This window comes from Anopheles merus, chromosome 3R (assembly GCF_017562075.2).
Source record: "Anopheles merus strain MAF chromosome 3R, AmerM5.1, whole genome shotgun sequence".
Taxonomy (NCBI): domain Eukaryota; kingdom Metazoa; phylum Arthropoda; class Insecta; order Diptera; family Culicidae; genus Anopheles; species Anopheles merus.
In genome coordinates this window covers 36,675,962-36,696,736 of record NC_054084.1, presented here as the reverse complement: position 1 = coordinate 36,696,736, position 20,775 = coordinate 36,675,962, and the positions used below count along the sequence as shown (strand labels likewise).

Below are 20,775 nucleotides of genomic sequence, written 5' to 3'. Positions count from 1 at the left end.
GGAACGCATACTAGATCATCCCATGCATCGATCAAAACAGAACAGCATAGCTACATAGAGCTGCACCATCGCAATCCAATGTCTCTACAACAATAACTCAGCAACGAACGATTCCAATGGAGAGACCCGGTAAAACGTGCTATATAGCATAACGATCAAATGAAAAACAAACAATCTGAACCCTTCTGCTCGGCGCGGTGTTGAGGAAAACGTCCGGGAAAGATGTGGTAACCACCGGTGTGTTCTTATCAGCCCTACTCGCCCTGAGTCTGATTGTGCGCCTGTGTGTGCGTGAGTGTGTTATTTTTTCTATTTGCTCCACGCGCCTCTCCAGTGTGTACATCATTCACTTCGCAGTGCAGTGAAATCCCAGTCGAAGACGCGTAGTTAATCGCAATGAAGGAGCAAACCCCAACGGGAGGATGGTCCAAAAAATGGATCAAAATTTTCTTCTGCATGATCTGCACGATGCTTTGCGTAACTATTAGCTAATGGTGCAATGTATAAGGAAAGTGAATACAAAAAGTTTTTTTTTGCAGTACTTGGGCGTACTGGTGCTAACCATCGGCACGGTCGCCCGGATGCAGTATGAACTGCTGGATGTTCTGATGGACATTCGGATGTATCGTTTGATCCTGTTCCTGCTGCTGGTCGGAGCGTTGTGTCTGGTGCTAGCATTCATAGGATTCCTCGGGACCTGGAGAGAAAATCGACCACTCCTGTATACGGTAAGTGATGTTCGTTGTTGGCGAAGTGATCAAATGGTCCTAACGATGGACTGATAATTACGTGCTTTTCTCGTGTCAGTTCTGTTCCCTTTTGGTCGTGTTTTCATTGATGGAGTGCACGGTTGCATTCATCGGGTACACCCAGCGCGATCGCATGGAAACGGAAATGGAATCGAACCTGTGGCTTTCGGTTAATCAGTATCCCTTTGATGTTACTTGGCAACCGTACGTCGATTCGTATCAAATGCAGGTCAGTTGTATTCGCGTATTTACTTTAAGCATGCAGATGGCGTTTACTACATGATGAGTGTTTTTTATATGTGTTAGTTAAAATGTTGTGGCGTCCATAACTATACCGATTGGCTGATGGCGATGCCACCGGACGATATCACCGAAGATGATAAAGATCTGATAGCGCAGCTTGTCCCACTTTCCTGCTGCGATCTTGCAGATACTACGCAATGCACAATCTACGACGCCGGCTGCCACAGCAAAGTGTACGAAATATTCTACGAAACGGGTAATACGGTGGTAACAAACACGCTTGGAGCGGTGATACTGCAGGTACGATACACTTTTGGATTGAACGATGCATAGAAAATTTAATATAAAATATTGTTCTATTCCATTGCAGCTATTGGGAGCAGCGTTTGCCTTTTTCTTGGTACGCAAGCTGCGACTATTTACGCAATCCGACGAGGGCTTTTTCCACGCTGAAAAGCCGAACCCATTGGCATACTCCAAATTGGTCAACATTGCGATATCGACGGAAAAGATGTAACCCATCCAGTAGTTCCGTATCCATCCCGCTGTCTTACATTTTTAGTCAGCTTTAGCGGGCCTTGGATTCTCCCCTCCATCTGGCAAATCGGCCAAGCGGGAAAAAGTACTGCAGCGTGTTTATCAGTTAGTGCAGATAGATAAGACTGATATGATAACACAATTTAGTCATTTACCAATACATATGAACCGGCGCTAGGCGTGGCAAGCTGAAGAATGTCGTTCGGGCAGCGGTTTAAAGCAGCTTTTAGTGGAATAATAAAATAGAAATTAAACAGTTACTTAACATTGAAAAGTGTCTTCAAATGGATAACTACCATAATTTTCATTCTACTAGAAAAATGATGTTTTTTGTAAGTTTCGAGCGTCGTGAACATCTTAAAAAAAATTCAAATTGGACCCTTAAAAATTGGAGGCGGTCAATGAGGGTTAGCAGTATGATGATTCAAAATTATTATATTGTGTTAATGGCTCAGTTTAAGCCATGTCAAGAACAACGAAAAAATAGACATTATATTATTAATATCTAATATCAAATTAGATAATCAATAATTTAAAATAATAAAAAAGGTTTTTATTTAATTTTATTTTCTATTTCAATATTTAATATAAGGTATGTTATTTTGAATGACTTATTATACTTCGAAGAATAGATGTATGAATACAAAACAAGTTTGCCATTTACGTTTTCGTGTGAGATTTACAAAATTGCAACGGTTTTCCAAATTTCCTTTCAAAAACACTTATCGATGCCGACGACCGAAAGTGCAAAGTATTCAACTAAGGCCTATAAATTGACACGACAAGCGAATGACGTTAGCCGCGATTGGAACTGACAGCCCCCCGTACCAAAACAAAAATTTCACGATTTTGCTCGGCTTGCGAAAGAACCGTCTTCCGCAGGGATCTGCGGTTCTGTTTTGTTTTTTTGATAGAAGCAAACTCGCGTGAATATTCAAGATGAGCAGCCCCGCCAAATTGCAGGATCTTCCACCGAAGGGTGGCTATCAGAACATCCCTTTCAAGCGCGTGCCAGCGAAAACCTACTTCAAAGGTAGATACAGTTTGCGAAAGTGTCGATTATGTCATCACAAACACACTCCTTCCTCCGGGAAGGGATGGGAAAACACACACAAGCGGTACATAATTATCCCAAACCTTGTTGCAGGATGGCAAATGATCGCTGGCTATGCCGGCATCTCGACCGTCGGACTGTTCCTGTACTGGTTGAACGTGAAGGAGAACCACCGGAACGAGATTGAGATGCGTTCGGCGCGAAACGTCATCTATCCGCTGCTGCTTGCCGAGCGCGACCGGGAGTACCTGAAGCAGCTGCGACGAAACCGTGACGAGGAGGCCGAACTGATGAAGAATGTCGAAGGCTGGGAGGTACGATGGGCGCGAGATGTCGTTTGTTTGTCGCTGTGATTTTAATTGTACACAATCTCACTTCCTAGGTTGGCACGTGGTATGGTGAGCCGGTGTTCAAGACGATCCCGAAGGATAAGTTGGTGGAGCCGACCTTCCAAGAGTTCTACGTCCATACTGATTACAAACATATGGCTCAGCGTTCCGATGTAAAGTTGATGAATTAGGGAGCCTTGTCGTTGGGCCTGAGTATGGTTTGCAATTGTAGAGGAATGCGTTATTAAAAATAAAATCAATTGTCACCTCCGGTGATCTTCAAAAACATAGACCCAATATACCGCCGCACGAGAGCAGGATGTAAACGGGGTAAGTAAACGAATATTTTGGTAGCAATAAGGGGATGGTGTGAATAATTAATGCAGAGTAACAGTAACTTATGCAACACAGGGTCGGATGCGATCCAATTGGAATCGATTCCGATGCGTGGGTGTTCGCGTCGGGTCGGTCCACAGTAGGTTTAGTTCGCTGCTTGGATGTTACTTACCTACTTTGGGTGTGATTTGGCCCGAACTCGCTACACCGACTGGTCAGAATCGTTTATGCAGTCTTGCATCTACTGAACCTAAGTACCATATGGATCGACTTCAGCGACTCCGGGTCTCTTATGGATGGCTCCGTCCCTTTCTTTCATAAAATTAAAGTGAAATGACACGTGTATCTATTATCTAGATAACTTGGTTACAGTATGTTTGCATGTTTTGCGTGTGTGCAATGGATCCTTTCCAAGCAGGAATTCAAACAATTTATGAGTTCAAAAATACACCGCAACACGACAGGACACTTCAATCCTTAATAGCTGCTGACGCCTTGCAGTTTGATTTGCTTGGCCAGATAGCATGCAAAGAGAATTCCAAAGAACTAAAATAGAAGAAGAAAAAAATGTCATAAAACATTATTACTTAAATCTCACACGAGTAAATGGTAGCTTAAGAAGCAAACCTGAATCACTGCCAGTGCTATTCCAGCAGCACCTAGGCTTACGGCGTGTGCCTTGATGAAATCACCGAACGAATCGATGCATCCCGTTTTGCGCAGCGTGGCACTGGTGGGATCCGGGCAAGCAACATATCCGACAGCACCTTTTATGAAAAAGCAACAGCAAAAAAAAAAAACTATTAATCACCATCCTCATAGTTCATGCAATAATGTTGCATACCCGTCTGCTGCCGGCAGCAAGTCATCGGTAGGAAAGTTTCATTGAATTTCGCCGCATTAGCACGTCCCCAGTCGGAGCTGTTGTACACTCCGCAGCAATCGAACTGGAATTGGAAAGAAAATATTAGCCCGAGCTCTTGATGCTATAGGAAAATCATGTTCAAATCCTACTCAGATACTCACATCAACCTGAATCTCGTCCCAAACCAGCGTAATGTCACCAGCGTTCTCGCCGCCATAGCTCTTCATCGATGAGTTCAGTGCATTGCTCACGAGTTCGCGGGTGTCATTGCGCAGCACGTACCCACTGATACCGGCCGCCAGTTCCAGTATAAAGATCAAGATCAGCAGGACGGAAAACTGCAAATAACAACAAGCACGGGATGAGCAAACACAGCGATTAAATACAGGGAGGAGAGGCAGGAGCCAATTAGCATCCGAACGCAAATGGCGGCTTACCGTTAGGGTCATGCAGTAGTTTTCCTTGTAAGCGCCGCAGCACCCGAAAAAGGCAATCACAAAGATGAACGATCCAATCACCACCAGAAAGGTGGGAATGCTGAAGAACTTTGCGTCGAGAATGTCGCGGAAGTTGTGATAAGCGCCTTGCACGGTTAAGCCAACCGCCATAATGATCACGCCCGTGATCTAGATAAGAGAGAGAGAGAGAAGGGTTAAAAAGAATGCAAGATTAAATTGGTTATTTGGTTGGTGTGGCTTTTTAGTATCTCAACTCACCGCAAAGAAAAAGTTAAACAAGAATAATAAATATTTGATAAAATTCGCACTCGTTGAAAGAGCCATTTTCGGAGCTGGTTATACAAATCTGAAACGAAATGAATGGCAATTAGTCTTTCCCCCAATAAAAAGAGCAATTTATCTTAACTTGTATTGCATATAATAGACATAAAGAACTTATTTCAATTAAAATACATCGCACAAGACACCTTTTTTCGTCCTTGAAGCCGTCAAGCTAGTCTAGTCTAGTGCAGTTCTCTGTTTGCAGTTCGACGATATGATTGGCCCTTTGCAAACGCCAAGGGCTATTTACTCACAGGTACGTTCGAATTACGCTGTAAGTGGTTCTGCAAATTAGCCAAGTCGAGGCAAGGAAGTTTACTGGCCACTGCGAAAATAAACCCATTCCAGCAAAAGATGCTTAACACGATAAGATAAGAGCGTCTATCGGGGCCGTACTTTCGAGACCTCATATCAATCGAAAAGGCAGAAGAAAAAAAGAATGCACGGCTTACATTCGCCTTCAAGTTGATTAATCTCTTCCGTTATTGTTGAAATTATAAAGGGTGACAAATACCTTTCATAGCTGTTTTATGTTTGCTTTACTCTAGCATTTGCCAATTTGCTCTCTTCCCCAGTGAGGAAGAATTTCAATCAAGATTTGCCTGTCCATGATTATGCACCAGTTTGCCGGCATTTTTTTTAAAGCTATACTTAACGGACGGGGTCACGCTAATTCAACGGTGTTGTGGTCACGCTACGACTGCATTCGCCACCAAGCACAAACAGAGGACAACTTTCACGTGTGAGATTATTAACCGGGTGGGCAAATGCGCGCCACCATTACACCGAACACATCGATTTCAGGGCCAAAATATCGATCCAAATGAAAGGGGTCTACTACTCCAGGGGCCGCATGTTGTACCGGTACTCCTCCGGTGTGTTGTTGTGGAGCTTGTTTTGGGGGACCGTGGTGGGCTGGACTCCACCAACCACCACCGCACATCATCAGCATGATAAATTCATGGCTTGCTGTAGTGGTGGGGGTTTTCTCGTCGGCCTCAAACAGCCTGCGACTATTATGCTGAGCAAGCCTTGGTGGATTGCTTTCGGTTGATACAGTTGGGGCGCGCGTGCGGTGGATGTTGTTCTTCTCTTTCTTCTTCCATGCGTTTCGTAACACCTGTAAATTGAGCTTCGCTTTACAGGTAAAAAAAAAACACAGATGCCTACTTGATTGTTCGCATTCGCTTTCATCTATTTTGCGTTCTTCTCTCGGTTTGCCTTTTCAGCCTAGCCACACAGCTTGCGCTCGCGCCTGTTCAGCGGAAAGCGTTTCGAATGCTGCGTATAGTGAGGGTGCCGTATGAAAATGAAGGAAAATTTCCCCGAAAATGAGTCATAAGCTGAAAGCGCAAAAACGTTGCCAGCAACGTGGCAAATTACACCAACGCGTGTTTGAAGGAAATGTTTTCAACAAACGTTTTGCTTGTTCCTCGCCCCTAACACCATAATTTAACGCCAAGCTACTATATGAAGCAAGCTACGGAGTGTTTATGTACTTCAGTTTTATACATACATACGTATGTATTGTTTGTAGTAAATGAGCCACACACGGGAACACTTTTTTCTTCCAGCTTGTCACCAGCTAAACCACCCGAGGCGTCAGCGCGCGCATTTCTGTGTATGTGAGACTGTGGCTTACTGATAAGATGCGTAGGTGCGTATTTCACTGTGCGGGTGAACTGCAAACCACCGGGCGCAACCGACTCAAACTCACCCCGTAGCAGAATAATTCCTTTCACGATAATACACACAGAGCTTTCCCCGTGAAATCTTCTACAAGAACACGTGTTTCTTTACTACGCAAAAAAACCAGAACCTCACAAGCACGCACACGAACGATAGAGCCGGTCACTCTCACATGTACTAGGAGACTACTACCAAGATCTACAGCGCTCGATTCACTTGCGCCACACGACGACGACCAGCCCGATGCGCACCGCACGAGCGATAAAATGGGAATGCGAGCTGAAAATTACATGCAACAGAGCGCGTTCGGGCATAACAAACCCGCCGGCGTCGATGTGGTTTACACACATCTACACATCCCTTGCCTACGCTGTTGCATGTGATAATATCGATCGATGACGAATAGCACTTGAAATAGTCGCTCGGTCGATTCGTGTGTTCCGGAAGCGTTTTGCGGGGGAAAGGAGCAGCTGCGCGCGGTGGCAATAGGTTACGGCATTCAATCATAATTGAATCTCGGTGGTTTAGTAAATTTGTAATGAATGCATTGTTTTTATAAATAATATTATTTCTTTGTACATTAGACATAAAAATATAATTACGCTTTTTTTACGCGTACGATATACACTAACCTACGGGGGCGCAGTTTGTTTGTAAGCAATGAATAATTTGGATTTGGTATTTATTAATTCATTTTGAGTCCTTTGTTTTGCAAATGCCATTGCTATTAGTCGTGCCAATAGACGGTTTCGATGATAAGCAAAAACTTGCCATGCTGTAATACATCAATCAATTATTTTCTAGGAAATTAGCTTTAGTTCCACACAAAGTGGTCTTTTTGTGAGAATTTAACAACTGCTTTTGAAGTTCTCTTTTATTTGTAAGCTAAAAGAGAACTTCAACTTCCCTTTTGTGTGGCTTGCTGAAATGTCAATCTTTTGACAGCTGCCGGTACCGAATTTTGTTTACAAACAACCTTTGTGAGTGTACAAGCTCGCACTTTCGCTTACAATTTGTGTAAAAACCGCAATTCGCTTTGGTTTTCTTGTGTTTAAGTTAACACCCTCAACATGAACATGCTAACGCACTTCGGTCCCGACTCGGGGGGCCGGGTTAAGGTAAGGAACGACTCCGCTCTACTCATTACACGCATCTCTCCATATGCATTCTCTCCTTCCCGTGCTGTCCTCCCCAGGGGCTGACGATAGTGAAACCGGTGGTGTACGGCAATGTGGCCCGTTCGTTTGGCAAGAAGCGGGAAGAGGACGGGCACACGCACCAGTGGACGGTGTACGTGAAGCCGTACCACAACGAAGATATGCAGTCGTACGTGAAGAAGATACACTTCAAGCTGCACGAAAGCTACGCCAACCCGAACCGCATCATCACGAAGCCCCCGTACGAGGTGACCGAGACGGGCTGGGGCGAGTTTGAGATTGTGATCAAAATCCACTTCCACGATCCCACCGAGCGGCCCGTCACGATGTACCACATCCTGAAGCTGTTCCAGTCGCCCATCCTGGATGGGGAGGTTTCGACGCAGATCGAGGGCAAGAAGGGTCTGGTGTCGGAGCAGTACGAAGAGCTGGTGTTTCAGGAACCGACCCAGCTGATGCAGCAGCAGCTGACGAATGTAAAACCGGTCACTACCGGCAGCTGGAAGCATGATACGGATTGTAAGCGTCAGGCGTTAGCGCAGACCGAGAGAGGGTGGGGACACACACGCTTGTCTAACGGGTTGCCAATTATCAATCTTCTTTGCAGTTGAGGAAAAGCAGCGGCAAGCGTTGGAAAACATAATCGACACGAAGGCGAAGGTAATATCGGAAATTGCACTACTGAAGGAGAAGCTGAAGCTGGCACGGGAAACGATTGCCAAGTTCAAGACGGAAATGTCCAAGGTTCAGGGACAGCAAGCGGCAGCCTGAGCAATCTCGAGAAGTAGTAGCGTAAGTTTTTTTTTACAGTATCAGTCATTTTAAGTGTACACTAACAATTAAGGGATTATTTTCGATTGTATAATAAACGACAACATGAAGAAGAAATGGTAAAAACGACATTGAAACATTGAGACAAACGAACAGAAAGTACAGTATTTGTATGATTTTATTTTACTTTTCTCGTCGTATCATCATGTAGCAACTAACATCGTGTGGGTTGTTTCTATATATGCCCTAAAGCAGGATGCAGCTAACATACTTTCGTGCCTTCATTCTATCTAATTTTGTTCTGTGTTCCAAGTTCCGCTGATCCGCCGCTCATCATAATTCACTCCAAATTTTGCAATAGACGATGAATTATTTAGTAAAGCTGTGATTTTTACAACACACACATACATATTCTGTCAAGGCGGGTTTGTTCACATGTGAATGAGCAGTGTTTACTCGACTGGCTGTGTTTCAATTAAATGCCGTTCAGTTTAAAGATGGGTGGTAAATATTTCAGCTCCATTCACGATTTCCTAATATATTTAAAAACAATCATATTACGAGAACACATTGGCTGCTATCAGAACAGTGGTTCCCAGTAAAATATTAACCATAAACGGGAGAGAGAGAGAGAGAGAGTTTTGTTTTGTTGCACGCAAATTGCTTATCTTTGTGTGTACTGGCCTTCTCCGCTCGCTTCGCTTCAAGTCATCGAGTCTTTCTTTAATCGATAAATGAAATAAACTTAGCTAATTCTAACCATAAGTACACGATTGCTTTTCGGTAAAAATGTTAAAATAGAGAGTGGGCACCATTTTCCACAGGCCTACCACGGTAATTGACCGATCAATGACGAACGAAAACGAACAAAACACAAGAAGTGATAAGATGTATGGAGATGTGGAGCGCTACCATCAATATCGTACATGAAAGCTAAAAGTGTGTTGCGTCAGCCCTTGTCCCTACTGTCCCTGCTGTTTGTAGTCTTGTGTTGTGTTTCGTTTCCGACTGCAATTACTGATCTTGGCCGTTGTAGTTCTGTTTCGATTCCTTCGTGTTCAGCGGTGTGGCTTCCGCTTCGGCCGCTTCGATCGAGCTGGCCGGTTTGTCGCCCTTGTTCCATGGTTGCTCTTCGCCCGAAGCCAGCAGCAAATAGGCAACGATCTCCACCACGTACAGAGCGATCGTTACGAAGAAGATCACCCGCCAAGCGCCAATCGTTTGCTGCAACAAAAAAAGAAGGTTAAAATGTTAGTTGTGTATGCAATTTTGAAGTGGATGCATGCTCCTCCCCCTGCAGCTGACTTACATTTCCGTGCGTAATCTGTCCAACGAAGATGGGCACAATGATGCCGGAGAGCGTGGCGGCCGTGTTCGTAATCGCCATCAGTGTGCCGGCATAGTTCGGTGCAATGTCGATGTGGTTCGAGAGCAGCCCACAGAACATGCCACCGATCGCGGTAATGCCGATCGTCATCAGTGCCACGGCCAGGCCCCGCTGGCAGCCGATGTAGCAGAGCGCCAGCAGACAGCCCATCGGCACGGCGGACGCAATGAAGGTGGCCGTTTTGCGCGCGATCGTCGTCGTGATCTTGCCCCGGGAGCGCAGCGCATCCAGCGTCTTGCTGAGCGCCATGCTGAAGAACCACATCGTCAGGAAGGGGATGGCGGTCACGACCGCATTCTCCTTGATGTTGAACTGCAGCACCTGCTTCATGTAGAACGGCAGCTCGATCAACAGCATGTACCAGCCCCAGTTGTTGCACATGTGCGCAATCAGAATGCCGTAGAACGGGGCGGACGTGAACACCTTGCGCCACGGTACCGGTGGTTTCGGCTCGTTGTGCGCACTGGCCGCACCCGTGCCGAGCGACGTGGTGATGAGATCACGCTCCTCCTGGCTAATCAACGCCTGCTTCGTGGGCGTATCCTGGATCAGCCACAGCCACAGCACCATCCACAGGCAGCTGAGACCGCCCATCACGTAGAACACGGACTCCCAGCCGAGCGTGCCGGCCAGCACGCCCGCCATCAGCATCGAGATGACCGTGCCGAGGGCAGTGCCGGCGTACACGATCGCCGACATGACGCTGCGCTCGTTCGGCGGCGCCCAGGACGCCAGCATCACGTGCATGGCCGGGAAGGTGACACCTCCCCCGATGCCTTCGCCGATGCGCATCACGATCATCGCGACGTAATGCATCTTGGCCGCGACGGGCGTCAGCAGCGTGCAGACCACGTTGATCAGCACGGAAAAGAACATGACCCAGCGGGCGGAGAACGATTCGGCGACGCGGGCACCGGGCACCTGGGACACCAGGTAGCCCCAGAAGTAGCAGCTCAGGATGATGCCCTGCACCGGTTCGCTCCAGATGAATGGTCCATCCTGGAATGAAAGGGGAAGAGACAGAGAGAATTAGAAAAATCTAACGTGAAAGTACACTGTATGGGAATTTTATACCAAAAAATGTGATGCTATTGGCCTTACGAAGGATTCCAATGGAAAGGAGAGAAGGCAACAAACGTTTAACGATCATTTTGATTATGATTCCAACCGATCGTTTCCACTTTCTTTCTCCCACAAACATTTAAAATAAGCCATTCCTCTTCATCTGCCAGCGAGATCATTTGAATGAAAGTGAAACCAATTAACTTCCTCCACTCGCTTCCTCGCAGACGATCAAGTTGAAGATCATCAAAACCAAAGAATGGCAACAACGAAACGGGGACCGGGGCATCGTGTTCGCATCGTTCTTCATCATTCTTTCGTTCGTAACACAATATAAAACCAAGCGAACGAAGCCGCGTGTGCAAATAACAGCTGTTATGCTTCTTTTTTCTCCCCCAATACCGCGACCGACAACCCGTTGCGGCTTGTATCTTCAATTGATTGGTGCTTCGGGCGCAGCGGGTTGTAATGTGCGCCACACGCACAAGTGTTGGCAACGTTTTGTTTTGCTTCTTTTCGGGAGCATGGGACCGCAAACATCACTACAGCCCCTTGGTGAGGGTTATTTTTATTTATTTTGAGAGGGCACTGGGACGATTGTTTCGATTAATCTGTATCTGCTGCTCGAGGAGAGCAGCATCTCCCCCAATTCAGTTGATTGAAATGTGGCGCTACTGCTCGATAAATTGTCCACTTCTGTGTACTCGTCCACGCTGAGGTCTTCTATGGTTTAAAAAGCCTCGCTTTGGAGGTCATGGTGCGCTGAGGGTTTTGCTTGTTGGTCAGAGTCAGTGTCACGCGTTCTATCGATGGTGATGGTGAAGATAGTCCAGTTGAAACCAAAAAAAAAAGCAGATGGGACACGATCACTCTGTCGTCAAGTGTGCTTTTCATCTTGTCCCACTGTTCAATTGATACGGTATCTGGTTTGCTGCAAGGGTTGGTGGTGTACAAATTGCTGCTATCAGGGAGGTTGTAAATTGATACTATCCGGAGCGATTGGCGTTCGCGAAAAAGAATCGCTCTTTAATAAGGTCGACGCATTATTCGGTCGTGTTTATGGAGCGGTTGAAGCTGTCGAAATCATAAGTACTGCCGATGTTTAAAGTTCATTAAAATCATAGCTACATTTAATATTTCCCTTTGAGTATCACGATCAATTTACAGTCGTTGCTAAGAACTAATTTTGGCTCTAAGACATCAATTTTTGACTCTAACACACCTGTTTTTGTCTGTAAGTTATTAGTTTTTGACTCTTACTGAAATCATGGTAATGTTTGAAGATATTTGAGCAGATTTTTAACAATTTTGATTTTAAATCACACAAAAAATACAAAAATTGTGATTGTTTTTTTGAGAAAAAAAATAAGAGTAATGAATTTTATAAATTCCAAAACTTCCAAAAATGGCATAACAATTATTAAATTATTCTTTCTTATTTCTTCTTATTCTTATTATTCTTCTTAACCTAATTTCAATAATTCCAGAACACACAGTTTAAGAAATTACGTTAAATTTTGTAAATAAATCGATAGACTCACAGTAAAAATTTGATGCTTTACAGATAAAAATTAATGTACATTGTCGAAATTGCTGCCTTTGAGATAAAAATAGGTGAGTTAGAGTCAAAATTTAGCGGCAATGACTTTAATGCATTTCAAACGAGTATTTTTCGTGGTAAAACGTAAATAGACGTAAACAATGTGAAAGAGAACGTAAAATGTTCTTAGATTTTCATTATATTTTGCATTTTCTTTTATTGAAATACTGAAGAATATTGTAAAATATTTTCAAAGGCCAGAAAAAAAGAAGAATATTGTAACACAAAAGCAAGAATATTGTATTATTCAAATGTTTCGACTAAATTTATACACAAAAATATAATTAATGATTAATTTGCACTAATCATCACAAAGCGTTCATGGTGACATTTTGAATGCCGAGCGGAGCATAACGTAAAACTATGTTAAATGTATTACTTTGGTAGAGAGAACGTTGGAGTATGGTTGAAAAAATGAATATCCTATCATTTTTTGGTGTTCCAATGTTTTATATTTGTATGAATACTATGTGAGATAACATCAGCAATAAACATTTCACGATCACTTTCAGTATTCAAAATTCTAGTTCTAATGCAGAAGGATGTTAAAAGAAGCTAATCGGTCGTAGTGGTCGGTCAAACCACTATAGACACTCATGGCACGTGCTGATCGAGTGGGAACATAGGTCGTAGAGGTCGTACGTACGACGAGTAGGAACATAAACAGGGATAGTTGAGAGCAGAAGCATATGTGATTGGACCTAGAAGAAGAGAGGCAATAGACGACCCTCGAGATACGATGAAGAAACGTAGAATAAGTCAACATCTATCTTCGGGCAGCCGCGAGGAAGTGATCTATTGCCCTTCAGCTTTCTTATTACTTTTCTGGTGAACGCTTGTTGGAACCGCTCGGTACGTCTGGGTCTGCACTTTGTCAATATGAATCCAGCGTACGGAGCAATATGCGAAAAACATGGAAGCTTTGCTTAAAAATGTATGATCCAAATGTATGGAGCAAGTTAAACCACAGTCCAGCCAGACACCAAAAACCTTGATCATATAGCACCTTCGCACGATCACCAAATGGACCTTTGGTAGGAATGTCACTGAAACCCCTTATTCTGTACGACAAAACATAGGAGGGCCCAATTTCTTTGTCAAACTTACCTCGACCGCTTCGGTTGAGTTGCTTCCCTGGCAGACGGGTTCCGCGTTAACCTGGTGGTGCTGTTCGTTCGCCCCGACCGCCGACGCAGCGTTGTGGGCAAGGGCCGAGTGGTTCAGCATCGCAACCATCGCCACGCTCAGATTCACCTTCAGCCCATAAATGATCGCCATCGCGATCGAGCCGAGCACGGCCAGAATGTAGCGGGCTGGGATCAGTGCTAGAAAACGTGTTTGAAACGCACAAAATAGAGTAGAGAGAGAGAAAAAAGGAACAAATTTAATAATAAAGCTTCAAAATGTTTATGCGCTGAAATTCCTCGAACATATAAGCGTACGCGTAAAGGGCAATATTGCTACGGTTCGACGACCCATGAACTCGAACCAACAAGAAACAACAGACAACAGACCCTTCTACCCAGCTAACAAACAACAAAGAGACAATTAAATTTTTACCAAACCCTTACACTTTTTTTTACCAGCCAAGCACAAAGCGCGCGCGCGCGCGAGCGAGTGTGATCCTCCTAACATCGGTTGGCCCATTTCTCTTGCCATTTCTACATGGATCGAGAAGAGTGGGGGAGCAGAGATCCGGCAAAAGAGATCGGTGATTGTGCCACACCATGGCCACAACTGTAAATCAGTCACACTTTGACACAGTCGAACGCAAAAATGGACAAATGCTGTGAAACAATGGGGTAATGCATGGGACCCCGTCCCCTCAGAAGTGCATCGATCCAGAACCGGGCGACTACTGTTGCCTCCCGGTTGCATCTTTTAGCTTCCGCTGGCCGGTGGCGGGTTTTTGATTTGATTTTCCGTCACAAGGCCCATATTCTGGCGAGGCTACAAACGGCTACAATTGCTACACACGTCCGGGGGGAGGGAAAACAGAGGAGTAAAAGCAACGCCTACAATAAACGAATCGTTCGCCACGACATCCGGGGTCTGGTCAGGGGATGGAATTTCTCTTTCTTGCTTACTTGCGTCTTCATCTACGCGAAAAGCTTGCTAAGGTTAGTGCAAAAGGTTTGCTGGTAAAATGCAAATCTGGAGTGCAACTTCTCGTCATCGGAAGGGCTTTTGCATTTACTTTACTCCAAGATGGGGGTCGGGCATACACACACACACACCACAGAAACGGTAGCTCCACCGGTTCATCGATCAGCGAGAATACGTTTCCTCTTGGTTTTGGGCATAAACATGGTTTGTAGTCTTCGATTCTGTGGAGGAGAAACGGGAGTTTTAAGGAGTGGCAGAGCCCAGACATCCGCCAGACCGTAACGCTACAAGGGATTCTTAATATATTACAAAAAGCTACGACTCGTCGAGTGTGTGCAATCGGTCAGACTATTAAGTCGTTTTCGCTTAATTTTAGTCACCAATTTTTGCCTTGTTGTTGTCCATTTATGTCTCTAAGGCATCAATTTTCAAGCTATAAGTCAATCGCTTTTTTTTACAAAAAATATTTTATTTTTGTATGATGGAATTAAAAAATGGTTTACTTTAATTTTTATTGTTAAAAATAATTTAATGAACAGTTTCACATTCACATGGTACGATTGTTTTTTCAATTTTGAAAGTTATAATTGGTCGGTTATAATAATCTTCCAAATTGGCTTATATTTACTGGCATATTACAGTGCCGTGATACTTTATTAAATTTAACTAGATTTTTCACACACAAAAGACAACTAAATAACAGTATATTTAAAGAAATACATAAAAGATGTGTTAAATCCGTTCAAATACCTAGTGAATTCTGGCATAATTTCTGTTATTTCAAATAATTTTAAATTGTTTAATTACAGGCAAAAATAGGTGCGTTGGAGACAAACATGGATGTCAACTGGCAAAATTGCATGCATTACAATCAAAATTAAGCAGAAACGACCATATATTATTCTGATCAAATTCTTCCGTTCAAACCGCGTGTCATTTAATATTATTGACCAACTGTCACACAACATTAAACTACATTAAATTGTATTAAAAAAAGCGTTCACTTGTTCACTTCCGACAGTTTGTATTAATCAATAACAAATATTAAAACGACTAAAACTTACACATTTCAATGATTGATTGCAAATTGATACACATCATCCTAACATCAACTGTCCGATCGATCATCGTTTAGCCATTGAAACATTGAAACAATGCATGAAGATTGTGAAGATTCCCATCGTAAATCGCAGTAAAATGGCTTCAAACAGTACATAGCAAAAGCTTTTCATCTGGCGCCGCAATAAGGTAGAAGCAGCATATATATATGTGCAGGAATGCACGCGCATCGGTTTTCCGACCACTTTTTGGCGGGAAATTCAATTGCACCTTCGTGTAGTGTGTTGGTGGCGGGAAACAAAATTTCCCATGGTGACGGCGACGACGAGGACGACGCCGACGACCTCTGTCAGTTGGTCTGTTTTCCACCTGTTGGCCTATTTGCAACACAACCGATCTGTGTGTGTGTGTGCGCGTTCTTTTGAAGAAGACCGGCACAAACATTGGCGTGTGCATCGGTACAGTAGTGAGAATATTCTCTTCTCACGCGAAAGGTAGGCCGTGAACGCCGGCTTTTTGGCGCACACACCAACACACCGCCACGTGGGGAGAACGCGCGAAGGATATCTCAATGTCAAAAGCAAACGCACACTTTTCTCCCCCACCTTTTTGCTCCCTTTCTGTAAGTGTCCCTTCGACAACGGAATGTAAAAAAATGACACTCCAATTGGAAAGTTTTTTTTCCAAGTAGAATACAGAGCTCGTGGCACTTTAAACTGCACTCAAACATTACGGTTTGCGCTAAAAGAAAAACATCGCCACAAGTATGACCCCAATAGCACCCGACAGACTTGTCTGCAAAACTCCTACACACACACACTCCGCATCCTGGCCTCTCATCCACACGATGAGATTGTTCGCATTTTCCCGCATCATCTTCCTAACGTTTCCAACGCTGCTTCGCGCCAGGCGTCGCGACCTGGGAGTAGTAGCAGCACGCCCGTGTGTCCTCTAGCTGACCTTTCTGTCGCACCGAATTGGAGAGCGAGTCAACCCGAAACAGGGGTGCAATGGGGGTGGGTGCCCGAATGAGTAATTCTTGCCCAGGATTGCATGTTCTACATCTTTGCCCATCATTATCTGCAAACAAAACAGATGATTTTGCTGTTTGACAAACTTTAATTGAGAGACTTTTTTTTTTCAAAAGTCACCTGCAATGTACTCGACCATCTAACACCATCGAGTTTTGATAAGAGGCAAGACAACGTGTTTTAAATTTTTAACATTCCCCGTTTCTTGGCGATGAATTCTTGCGCCATTCTCTTTCGTCTCTTCCTTCACAACGAATGTCTATTTTAAAACTTTGCTCGACATTTTGCTAAATAATGCCCCCATCAAAATAAACAAACATTTGCGTTCATTACGAAGGGTGGTCGAGGTTTCTTTATCAGCAATTATCAAGCGATTGATGAGCCGTGCCCCTGACAAAACATTAATCAACACCCCCAGCACACACACACACACACACAGTTGCATCAATCGATATATACCATGGCCTACTGATGTGTGGTCCCCTGTTTTGACTGACTTGTCCCAACAGCATCTCTGTAGCAACCGGTGTCTGAAAAGCAAATTGTTTCAAATTCCTCAACCAACCCACCCAAAAGCATGTGATTGGAATAAGGATTAAAATCGGGTTTAAAGTTGTACCAACATATTCGGGACCTTTTCTTTCTTCTTAAATTCGGCTCCCGACCATAGACACATTCTGGTCCTACTTGCTGTGGAAGACAGAAGACGGTCGCAACCTTGGAGAAGCTATGGAAGTTAAAATACACACAACCCTCTCTATCGTCTGTCAAATAGCGACCCTCGGGCTTTGGGGGAACAAATATCTCGTAGCTTCTATTTCCAGCTTCTCTCCGTTCCGAAGGATCCCTCGTCAGCATCACGCACCGCACCACACACAATTCCTCGGCCATTTGAAGACACCAGAGGAAGAAGAGGAATTGCCGTTGTGATGAGAATCATTCTCAAGTGCATAAATTAAATCCGCTGCTTCTTTGCGACGATTGCGCCACACCTCTCTCGCTGGTGTGATGACTTCGATTTCACGTTCGGGATAAATGCGTGCGACTGTGTCTTACCAGACAAAATAGACGATACAGAGGGGGTGTCTTCAAAAGAGCAAGTGCGAGGGATTAAATCTCCCCCTCGACATTGATTTCACCCCTCGTGGTCGTCGAGCGACAGAAACGCATCCAAGCAGGCGGGGCAACATGAGGACACCGCAGCAGCCGCAGCAAAAGCAAGCGTATTCCACACGGTGGTTTAAATTTAGTTCAACGAAACCTGAATACTGCTCTCTCTCTCTGCGGATTGATACAGAAGCGGCACCCAGCGTGAAAGTGTGTGCTTTGCGTTCGTATGGAAGAGTTTGGCGAAGATGAAATCGGAAATAGGAATATTATCAGGGTGACGACCAGGTAGGGCAAAAAAGGGATCAGTGGAATTGTACTCTTGGGGTCTGCGGTTGGCTGTGGCGCTGTGAAAACCCACCGCACGACCAAACGACATCCGTGGGATGGGAAAGTGTCTCCTCCTCCGCAACTGGACCAAACGGTCTTTGGACTGCATCCCTCTTTGTACGCCTCTTCGATGTCCTACGCGGCATCCGCACTTGGGGCACAACGTATCCTTCTGCACGCGAATATTGAGAAACAAGAATATTCCAGATGTATCCCCAACCCGCGATGCTGCTTTACACACAGCATGGATCATCACAGTAAGCGGCGCCCACACATTTCCCACTATCCATATTGAAACGACCCAGACACGCTTCACCATATGGTGTCCAAGCTACCATTCCATGGCAGCGGCACTTGCGATAACAGCATCTTTGAAGGCCTTTAGCCCACCCGAATACTTACATCCCAAAACATTGCCCTTCGCTGGCACGGTTTGATCGCCCATGATGATAGATTTTCCGTAAATATCGTTCCGCTTCTTATCGTTTCTTTCTTCACTTCACAACGCTAACTCACGCTCGTGAGGAATCTCCTCTTGACGCACACAAACACACACACACACACAGTGCACACGGGTGCTACGTGTGCCCCTTTACACTGCACAACACTCCCAAGTTGTGTGGTACACGGCTTGGGGATAAGAACCCACGACACGCTAGGTTTGACTTCACGCAGCAGGCACGGAACAGCTTTTGTGGTCCGACTCCCGGCCCGGTCGTTCGATGAATGAGCCAGCGAAGGCAAACGCTACGCAAACGGTTCGCGCGCGCACACACCATGCGGAATCCAGCGAGACGCGAGAACGAGTTTTTCGGTCGTTCGGCGCTTTCACCAACACTAACGCACGCACACGCAGCAAAGGCAAACACACCACCAGGATCAGCGAGATGGATGAAAACGGTCAAACGGGGTTACGATAAGATTCCTACTGGGGATTGATAGCTAGAATCGATATCTCCTTTTCTGATTGGAATAGCTAAATGGCTACACGCGTTATTTTTAATTACTACATTCACTTCTTCACTTTCGTTAAACCACGGTGTGTTTAGTTTGAAATTCGCCGCCACCCTCACGCACACAGTCGCACGCTATTGAGAGTTTTGTTTTCTATGTACTGCGCACACGCTGCCGCGCTTTTATCTATTCTCTTCTCTTGCAGCTCGAAGAAGAAAACAACCGGCACCGGGGGACCATCTTAGCATTAGCTTTTCTTGTCGTGTTTTGTTATTCTACCCTTTTCTATCGAAATGTATGGATTATGGGCTATAGGCGAAGCCGCCGACACAAACGGAACAGACGATGTAATGTGGCCGAACTCTGAACGCTTGTTATGGGGTCTCATTGCCACGCTTCTGTCATTAGAGCGTGTGTGTGTTGTGTGCCTTCTTTATTTTTTGGGAGGATAATAGAAGGGCACGTCGCTTGAAAACGATATTTGTCTTTTTCGTTACGAGTGTGATGTGAATTTCTAATTCGTTTCACCGATGTATGCACTCCTCATAACTGTTGCACTCTATCGGCGAAATTGTTCTCGATGCGATTGGTGTTAGCAGAATCATTGAAATTTGCAGCATTATGCAACACTCCCGGGGCGATTGGGAGACAACAAGATCCAATGCAATGATTGAATTTCATCATTCTCGTGCAATATCTTTCCCCGTGCTGATTGACACGAACGCAACGGTTTGCGTCAGCGCTGAGTAAACCATTCCAGCCTAGCGGTCGCCTTTGTGTTGATGGACGTTGTAATTTTGAAGATTTTTGAAAAGAAAAATGATTTCTGATTGACTTCTAATAACTCTGAGCGGACAGCGCTCGCAAGCGTTCGCCGTTTGCTTATCACCCATAAAGATGTAATTGGTTAATCATATTGAACCACACCACACCAATTCTGGTTACTATCACCCCGAACGAACGATACATTTGATAAGGTGCGGCCTGATATGTTGAGCACTGGAACACCTGAAAGGATCAGCATGTTGCGCTTCGGTGCAGCCCTGGAACAGAAGGTAAATATTGATCTTAACGCGTCTGTATATTTGAACAAGACGAGAGAACCACGTACATACTTACCCGTAACACTCCGAACGCTTCAGTTGCCGAATTTGTTCTACATTTTTTCCGATATTGCTATCGGGAAATTGTTATTGATATCGTTTAATGAGGTTTTAGCTTTTTCTTTCGTTGCTGTGATATCGGAAAAGGTAAATACTTGTTCTATGTTTACCACTTCCATCTTTGTAGAGAGGCGGCGGAACATACCTGCAAGCAGCAAGATTAATGCAAAAGCGCACGTAGGCACGCTGACGCTGGGTTACCGGTAATTAGATGATTCATGGATGTATCGGCACATGGCGTTCAAAGCTAGACGATGCTTTTTCAATTACTTACAGGGTGAAATTTTAGAAAATAGCTTAAGAGAAACAATAATGATCTGGATCTGTCGCCATTTTTTCGCTAAATTCTGTATTTTTTGACAGCTGCTGTCTAATTTGGCGTAGCAAAATCCCAGCAGGCAACGTAGTTACCATGGATGTACTTCTTTTGGTTGCCATGGGCAACCATCCTCCGTCTGTCCAGCAAC

At 44.7% G+C, this 20,775-nt stretch overlaps 6 protein-coding genes across 16 annotated transcripts; 3 read left to right on the top strand and 3 right to left on the bottom strand.

Annotated features, from left to right (window-relative positions):
• The first annotated feature begins 87 nt into the window (after window positions 1-87).
• On the top strand, window positions 88-1,803 carry LOC121597305 (CD63 antigen-like). Of its 2 annotated transcripts, XM_041922964.1 has the most exons (6): window positions 88-291; window positions 358-477; window positions 540-728; window positions 808-978; window positions 1,056-1,292; window positions 1,363-1,803. In XM_041922964.1, exons 2-6 carry the CDS (start codon window positions 397-399, stop codon window positions 1,507-1,509), a joined length of 825 nt encoding a protein of 274 aa, XP_041778898.1. In that variant the 5' UTR covers window positions 88-291; window positions 358-396; the 3' UTR covers window positions 1,510-1,803. The 2 variants fall into 2 exon arrangements, with proteins under 2 accessions (XP_041778898.1, XP_041778897.1); XM_041922963.1 differs by lacking the exon at window positions 88-291 and having other exon boundaries at window positions 308-477.
• A 533-nt stretch (window positions 1,804-2,336) lies between these two features.
• LOC121597306 (NADH dehydrogenase [ubiquinone] 1 alpha subcomplex subunit 13-like) lies at window positions 2,337-3,198 on the top strand. Its single transcript, XM_041922965.1, has 3 exons — window positions 2,337-2,562; window positions 2,677-2,897; window positions 2,966-3,198. The coding sequence occupies exons 1-3, from the start codon at window positions 2,469-2,471 to the stop codon at window positions 3,101-3,103; spliced, it is 453 nt and encodes a 150-aa protein (XP_041778899.1). The 5' UTR covers window positions 2,337-2,468; the 3' UTR covers window positions 3,104-3,198.
• Window positions 3,199-3,595: 397 nt separating this feature from the next.
• Window positions 3,596-6,871, bottom strand: LOC121597356 (CD63 antigen-like). Of its 5 annotated transcripts, none has more exons than XM_041923061.1 (7): window positions 6,610-6,871; window positions 4,830-4,917; window positions 4,551-4,739; window positions 4,275-4,451; window positions 4,093-4,195; window positions 3,876-4,015; window positions 3,596-3,794 (listed from the first exon to the last, which is right to left on the bottom strand). In XM_041923061.1, exons 2-7 carry the CDS (start codon window positions 4,893-4,895, stop codon window positions 3,726-3,728), a joined length of 744 nt encoding a protein of 247 aa, XP_041778995.1. In that variant the 5' UTR covers window positions 4,896-4,917; window positions 6,610-6,871; the 3' UTR covers window positions 3,596-3,725. The 5 variants fall into 5 exon arrangements, with proteins under 5 accessions (XP_041778995.1, XP_041778998.1, XP_041778997.1 ...); XM_041923064.1 differs by lacking the exon at window positions 6,610-6,871 and adding an exon at window positions 6,063-6,309; XM_041923063.1 differs by lacking the exon at window positions 6,610-6,871 and adding an exon at window positions 5,407-5,505.
• LOC121595645 lies at window positions 5,447-7,355 on the bottom strand. Its single transcript, XM_041919770.1, has 3 exons — window positions 7,349-7,355; window positions 6,409-6,627; window positions 5,447-6,029 (listed from the first exon to the last, which is right to left on the bottom strand). The coding sequence occupies exons 1-3, from the start codon at window positions 7,353-7,355 to the stop codon at window positions 5,644-5,646; spliced, it is 612 nt and encodes a 203-aa protein (XP_041775704.1). The 3' UTR covers window positions 5,447-5,643.
• Window positions 7,356-7,512: 157 nt separating this feature from the next.
• LOC121596009 (YEATS domain-containing protein 4-like) lies at window positions 7,513-20,772 on the top strand. Of its 4 annotated transcripts, none has more exons than XM_041920565.1 (4): window positions 7,513-7,699; window positions 7,777-8,257; window positions 8,346-8,530; window positions 20,672-20,772. In XM_041920565.1, the coding sequence occupies exons 1-3, from the start codon at window positions 7,652-7,654 to the stop codon at window positions 8,507-8,509; spliced, it is 693 nt and encodes a 230-aa protein (XP_041776499.1). In that variant the 5' UTR covers window positions 7,513-7,651; the 3' UTR covers window positions 8,510-8,530; window positions 20,672-20,772. The 4 variants fall into 4 exon arrangements, with proteins under 4 accessions (XP_041776499.1, XP_041776501.1, XP_041776500.1 ...); XM_041920567.1 differs by lacking the exon at window positions 20,672-20,772 and adding an exon at window positions 20,436-20,537; XM_041920566.1 differs by lacking the exon at window positions 20,672-20,772 and adding an exon at window positions 15,474-15,639.
• LOC121596007 (sialin) lies at window positions 8,670-20,639 on the bottom strand. 3 transcript variants are annotated; one of them, XM_041920558.1, is made up of 6 exons: window positions 20,583-20,639; window positions 20,257-20,500; window positions 18,594-20,188; window positions 13,666-13,883; window positions 9,819-10,895; window positions 8,670-9,733 (listed from the first exon to the last, which is right to left on the bottom strand). In XM_041920558.1, exons 3-6 carry the CDS (start codon window positions 18,634-18,636, stop codon window positions 9,524-9,526), a joined length of 1,548 nt encoding a protein of 515 aa, XP_041776492.1. In that variant the 5' UTR covers window positions 18,637-20,188; window positions 20,257-20,500; window positions 20,583-20,639; the 3' UTR covers window positions 8,670-9,523. The 3 variants fall into 3 exon arrangements, with proteins under 3 accessions (XP_041776492.1, XP_041776491.1, XP_041776493.1); XM_041920557.1 differs by having other exon boundaries at window positions 20,265-20,500; XM_041920559.1 differs by lacking the exon at window positions 20,583-20,639 and having other exon boundaries at window positions 20,265-20,378; window positions 20,454-20,545.
• Window positions 20,773-20,775: the final 3 nt, after the last annotated feature.

What these genes read in the sequence shown, in the direction of transcription:
- LOC121597305 (XM_041922964.1), top strand. Translation starts at nt 397, where the DNA reads ATGAAGGAGCAAACCCCAACGGGAGGATGGTCCAAAAAATGGATCAAA. An exon ending in TGATCTGCACGATGCTTTGC is followed by an intron (nt 478 to 539) that starts GTAACTATTAGC and finishes TTTTTTTTGCAG; the next exon opens with TACTTGGGCGTACTGGTGCT. An exon ending in TTGGAGCGGTGATACTGCAG is followed by an intron (nt 1,293 to 1,362) that starts GTACGATACACT and finishes ATTCCATTGCAG; the next exon opens with CTATTGGGAGCAGCGTTTGC.
- LOC121597306 (XM_041922965.1), top strand. Translation starts at nt 2,469, where the DNA reads ATGAGCAGCCCCGCCAAATTGCAGGATCTTCCACCGAAGGGTGGCTAT. An exon ending in AGCGAAAACCTACTTCAAAG is followed by an intron (nt 2,563 to 2,676) that starts GTAGATACAGTT and finishes ACCTTGTTGCAG; the next exon opens with GATGGCAAATGATCGCTGGC. An exon ending in AGAATGTCGAAGGCTGGGAG is followed by an intron (nt 2,898 to 2,965) that starts GTACGATGGGCG and finishes CTCACTTCCTAG; the next exon opens with GTTGGCACGTGGTATGGTGA.
- LOC121597356 (XM_041923061.1), bottom strand. Translation starts at nt 4,895, where the DNA reads ATGGCTCTTTCAACGAGTGCGAATTTTATCAAATATTTATTATTCTTG. An exon ending in ACTACTGCATGACCCTAACG is followed by an intron (nt 4,452 to 4,550) that starts GTAAGCCGCCAT and finishes TGTTATTTGCAG; the next exon opens with TTTTCCGTCCTGCTGATCTT. An exon ending in TTGCTGCCGGCAGCAGACGG is followed by an intron (nt 4,016 to 4,092) that starts GTATGCAACATT and finishes TTTTCATAAAAG; the next exon opens with GTGCTGTCGGATATGTTGCT.
- LOC121595645 (XM_041919770.1), bottom strand. An exon ending in TACAAACAATACATACGTAT is followed by an intron (nt 6,030 to 6,408) that starts GTATGTATAAAA and finishes TTACCTGTAAAG; the next exon opens with CGAAGCTCAATTTACAGGTG.
- LOC121596009 (XM_041920565.1), top strand. Translation starts at nt 7,652, where the DNA reads ATGAACATGCTAACGCACTTCGGTCCCGACTCGGGGGGCCGGGTTAAG. An exon ending in ACTCGGGGGGCCGGGTTAAG is followed by an intron (nt 7,700 to 7,776) that starts GTAAGGAACGAC and finishes TGTCCTCCCCAG; the next exon opens with GGGCTGACGATAGTGAAACC. An exon ending in CTGGAAGCATGATACGGATT is followed by an intron (nt 8,258 to 8,345) that starts GTAAGCGTCAGG and finishes TCTTCTTTGCAG; the next exon opens with TTGAGGAAAAGCAGCGGCAA.
- LOC121596007 (XM_041920558.1), bottom strand. Translation starts at nt 18,636, where the DNA reads ATGGGCGATCAAACCGTGCCAGCGAAGGGCAATGTTTTGGGAT. An exon ending in GAAGGGCAATGTTTTGGGAT is followed by an intron (nt 13,884 to 18,593) that starts GTAAGTATTCGG and finishes CACGTTTTCTAG; the next exon opens with CACTGATCCCAGCCCGCTAC. An exon ending in ACTCAACCGAAGCGGTCGAG is followed by an intron (nt 10,896 to 13,665) that starts GTAAGTTTGACA and finishes CTTTCATTCCAG; the next exon opens with GATGGACCATTCATCTGGAG.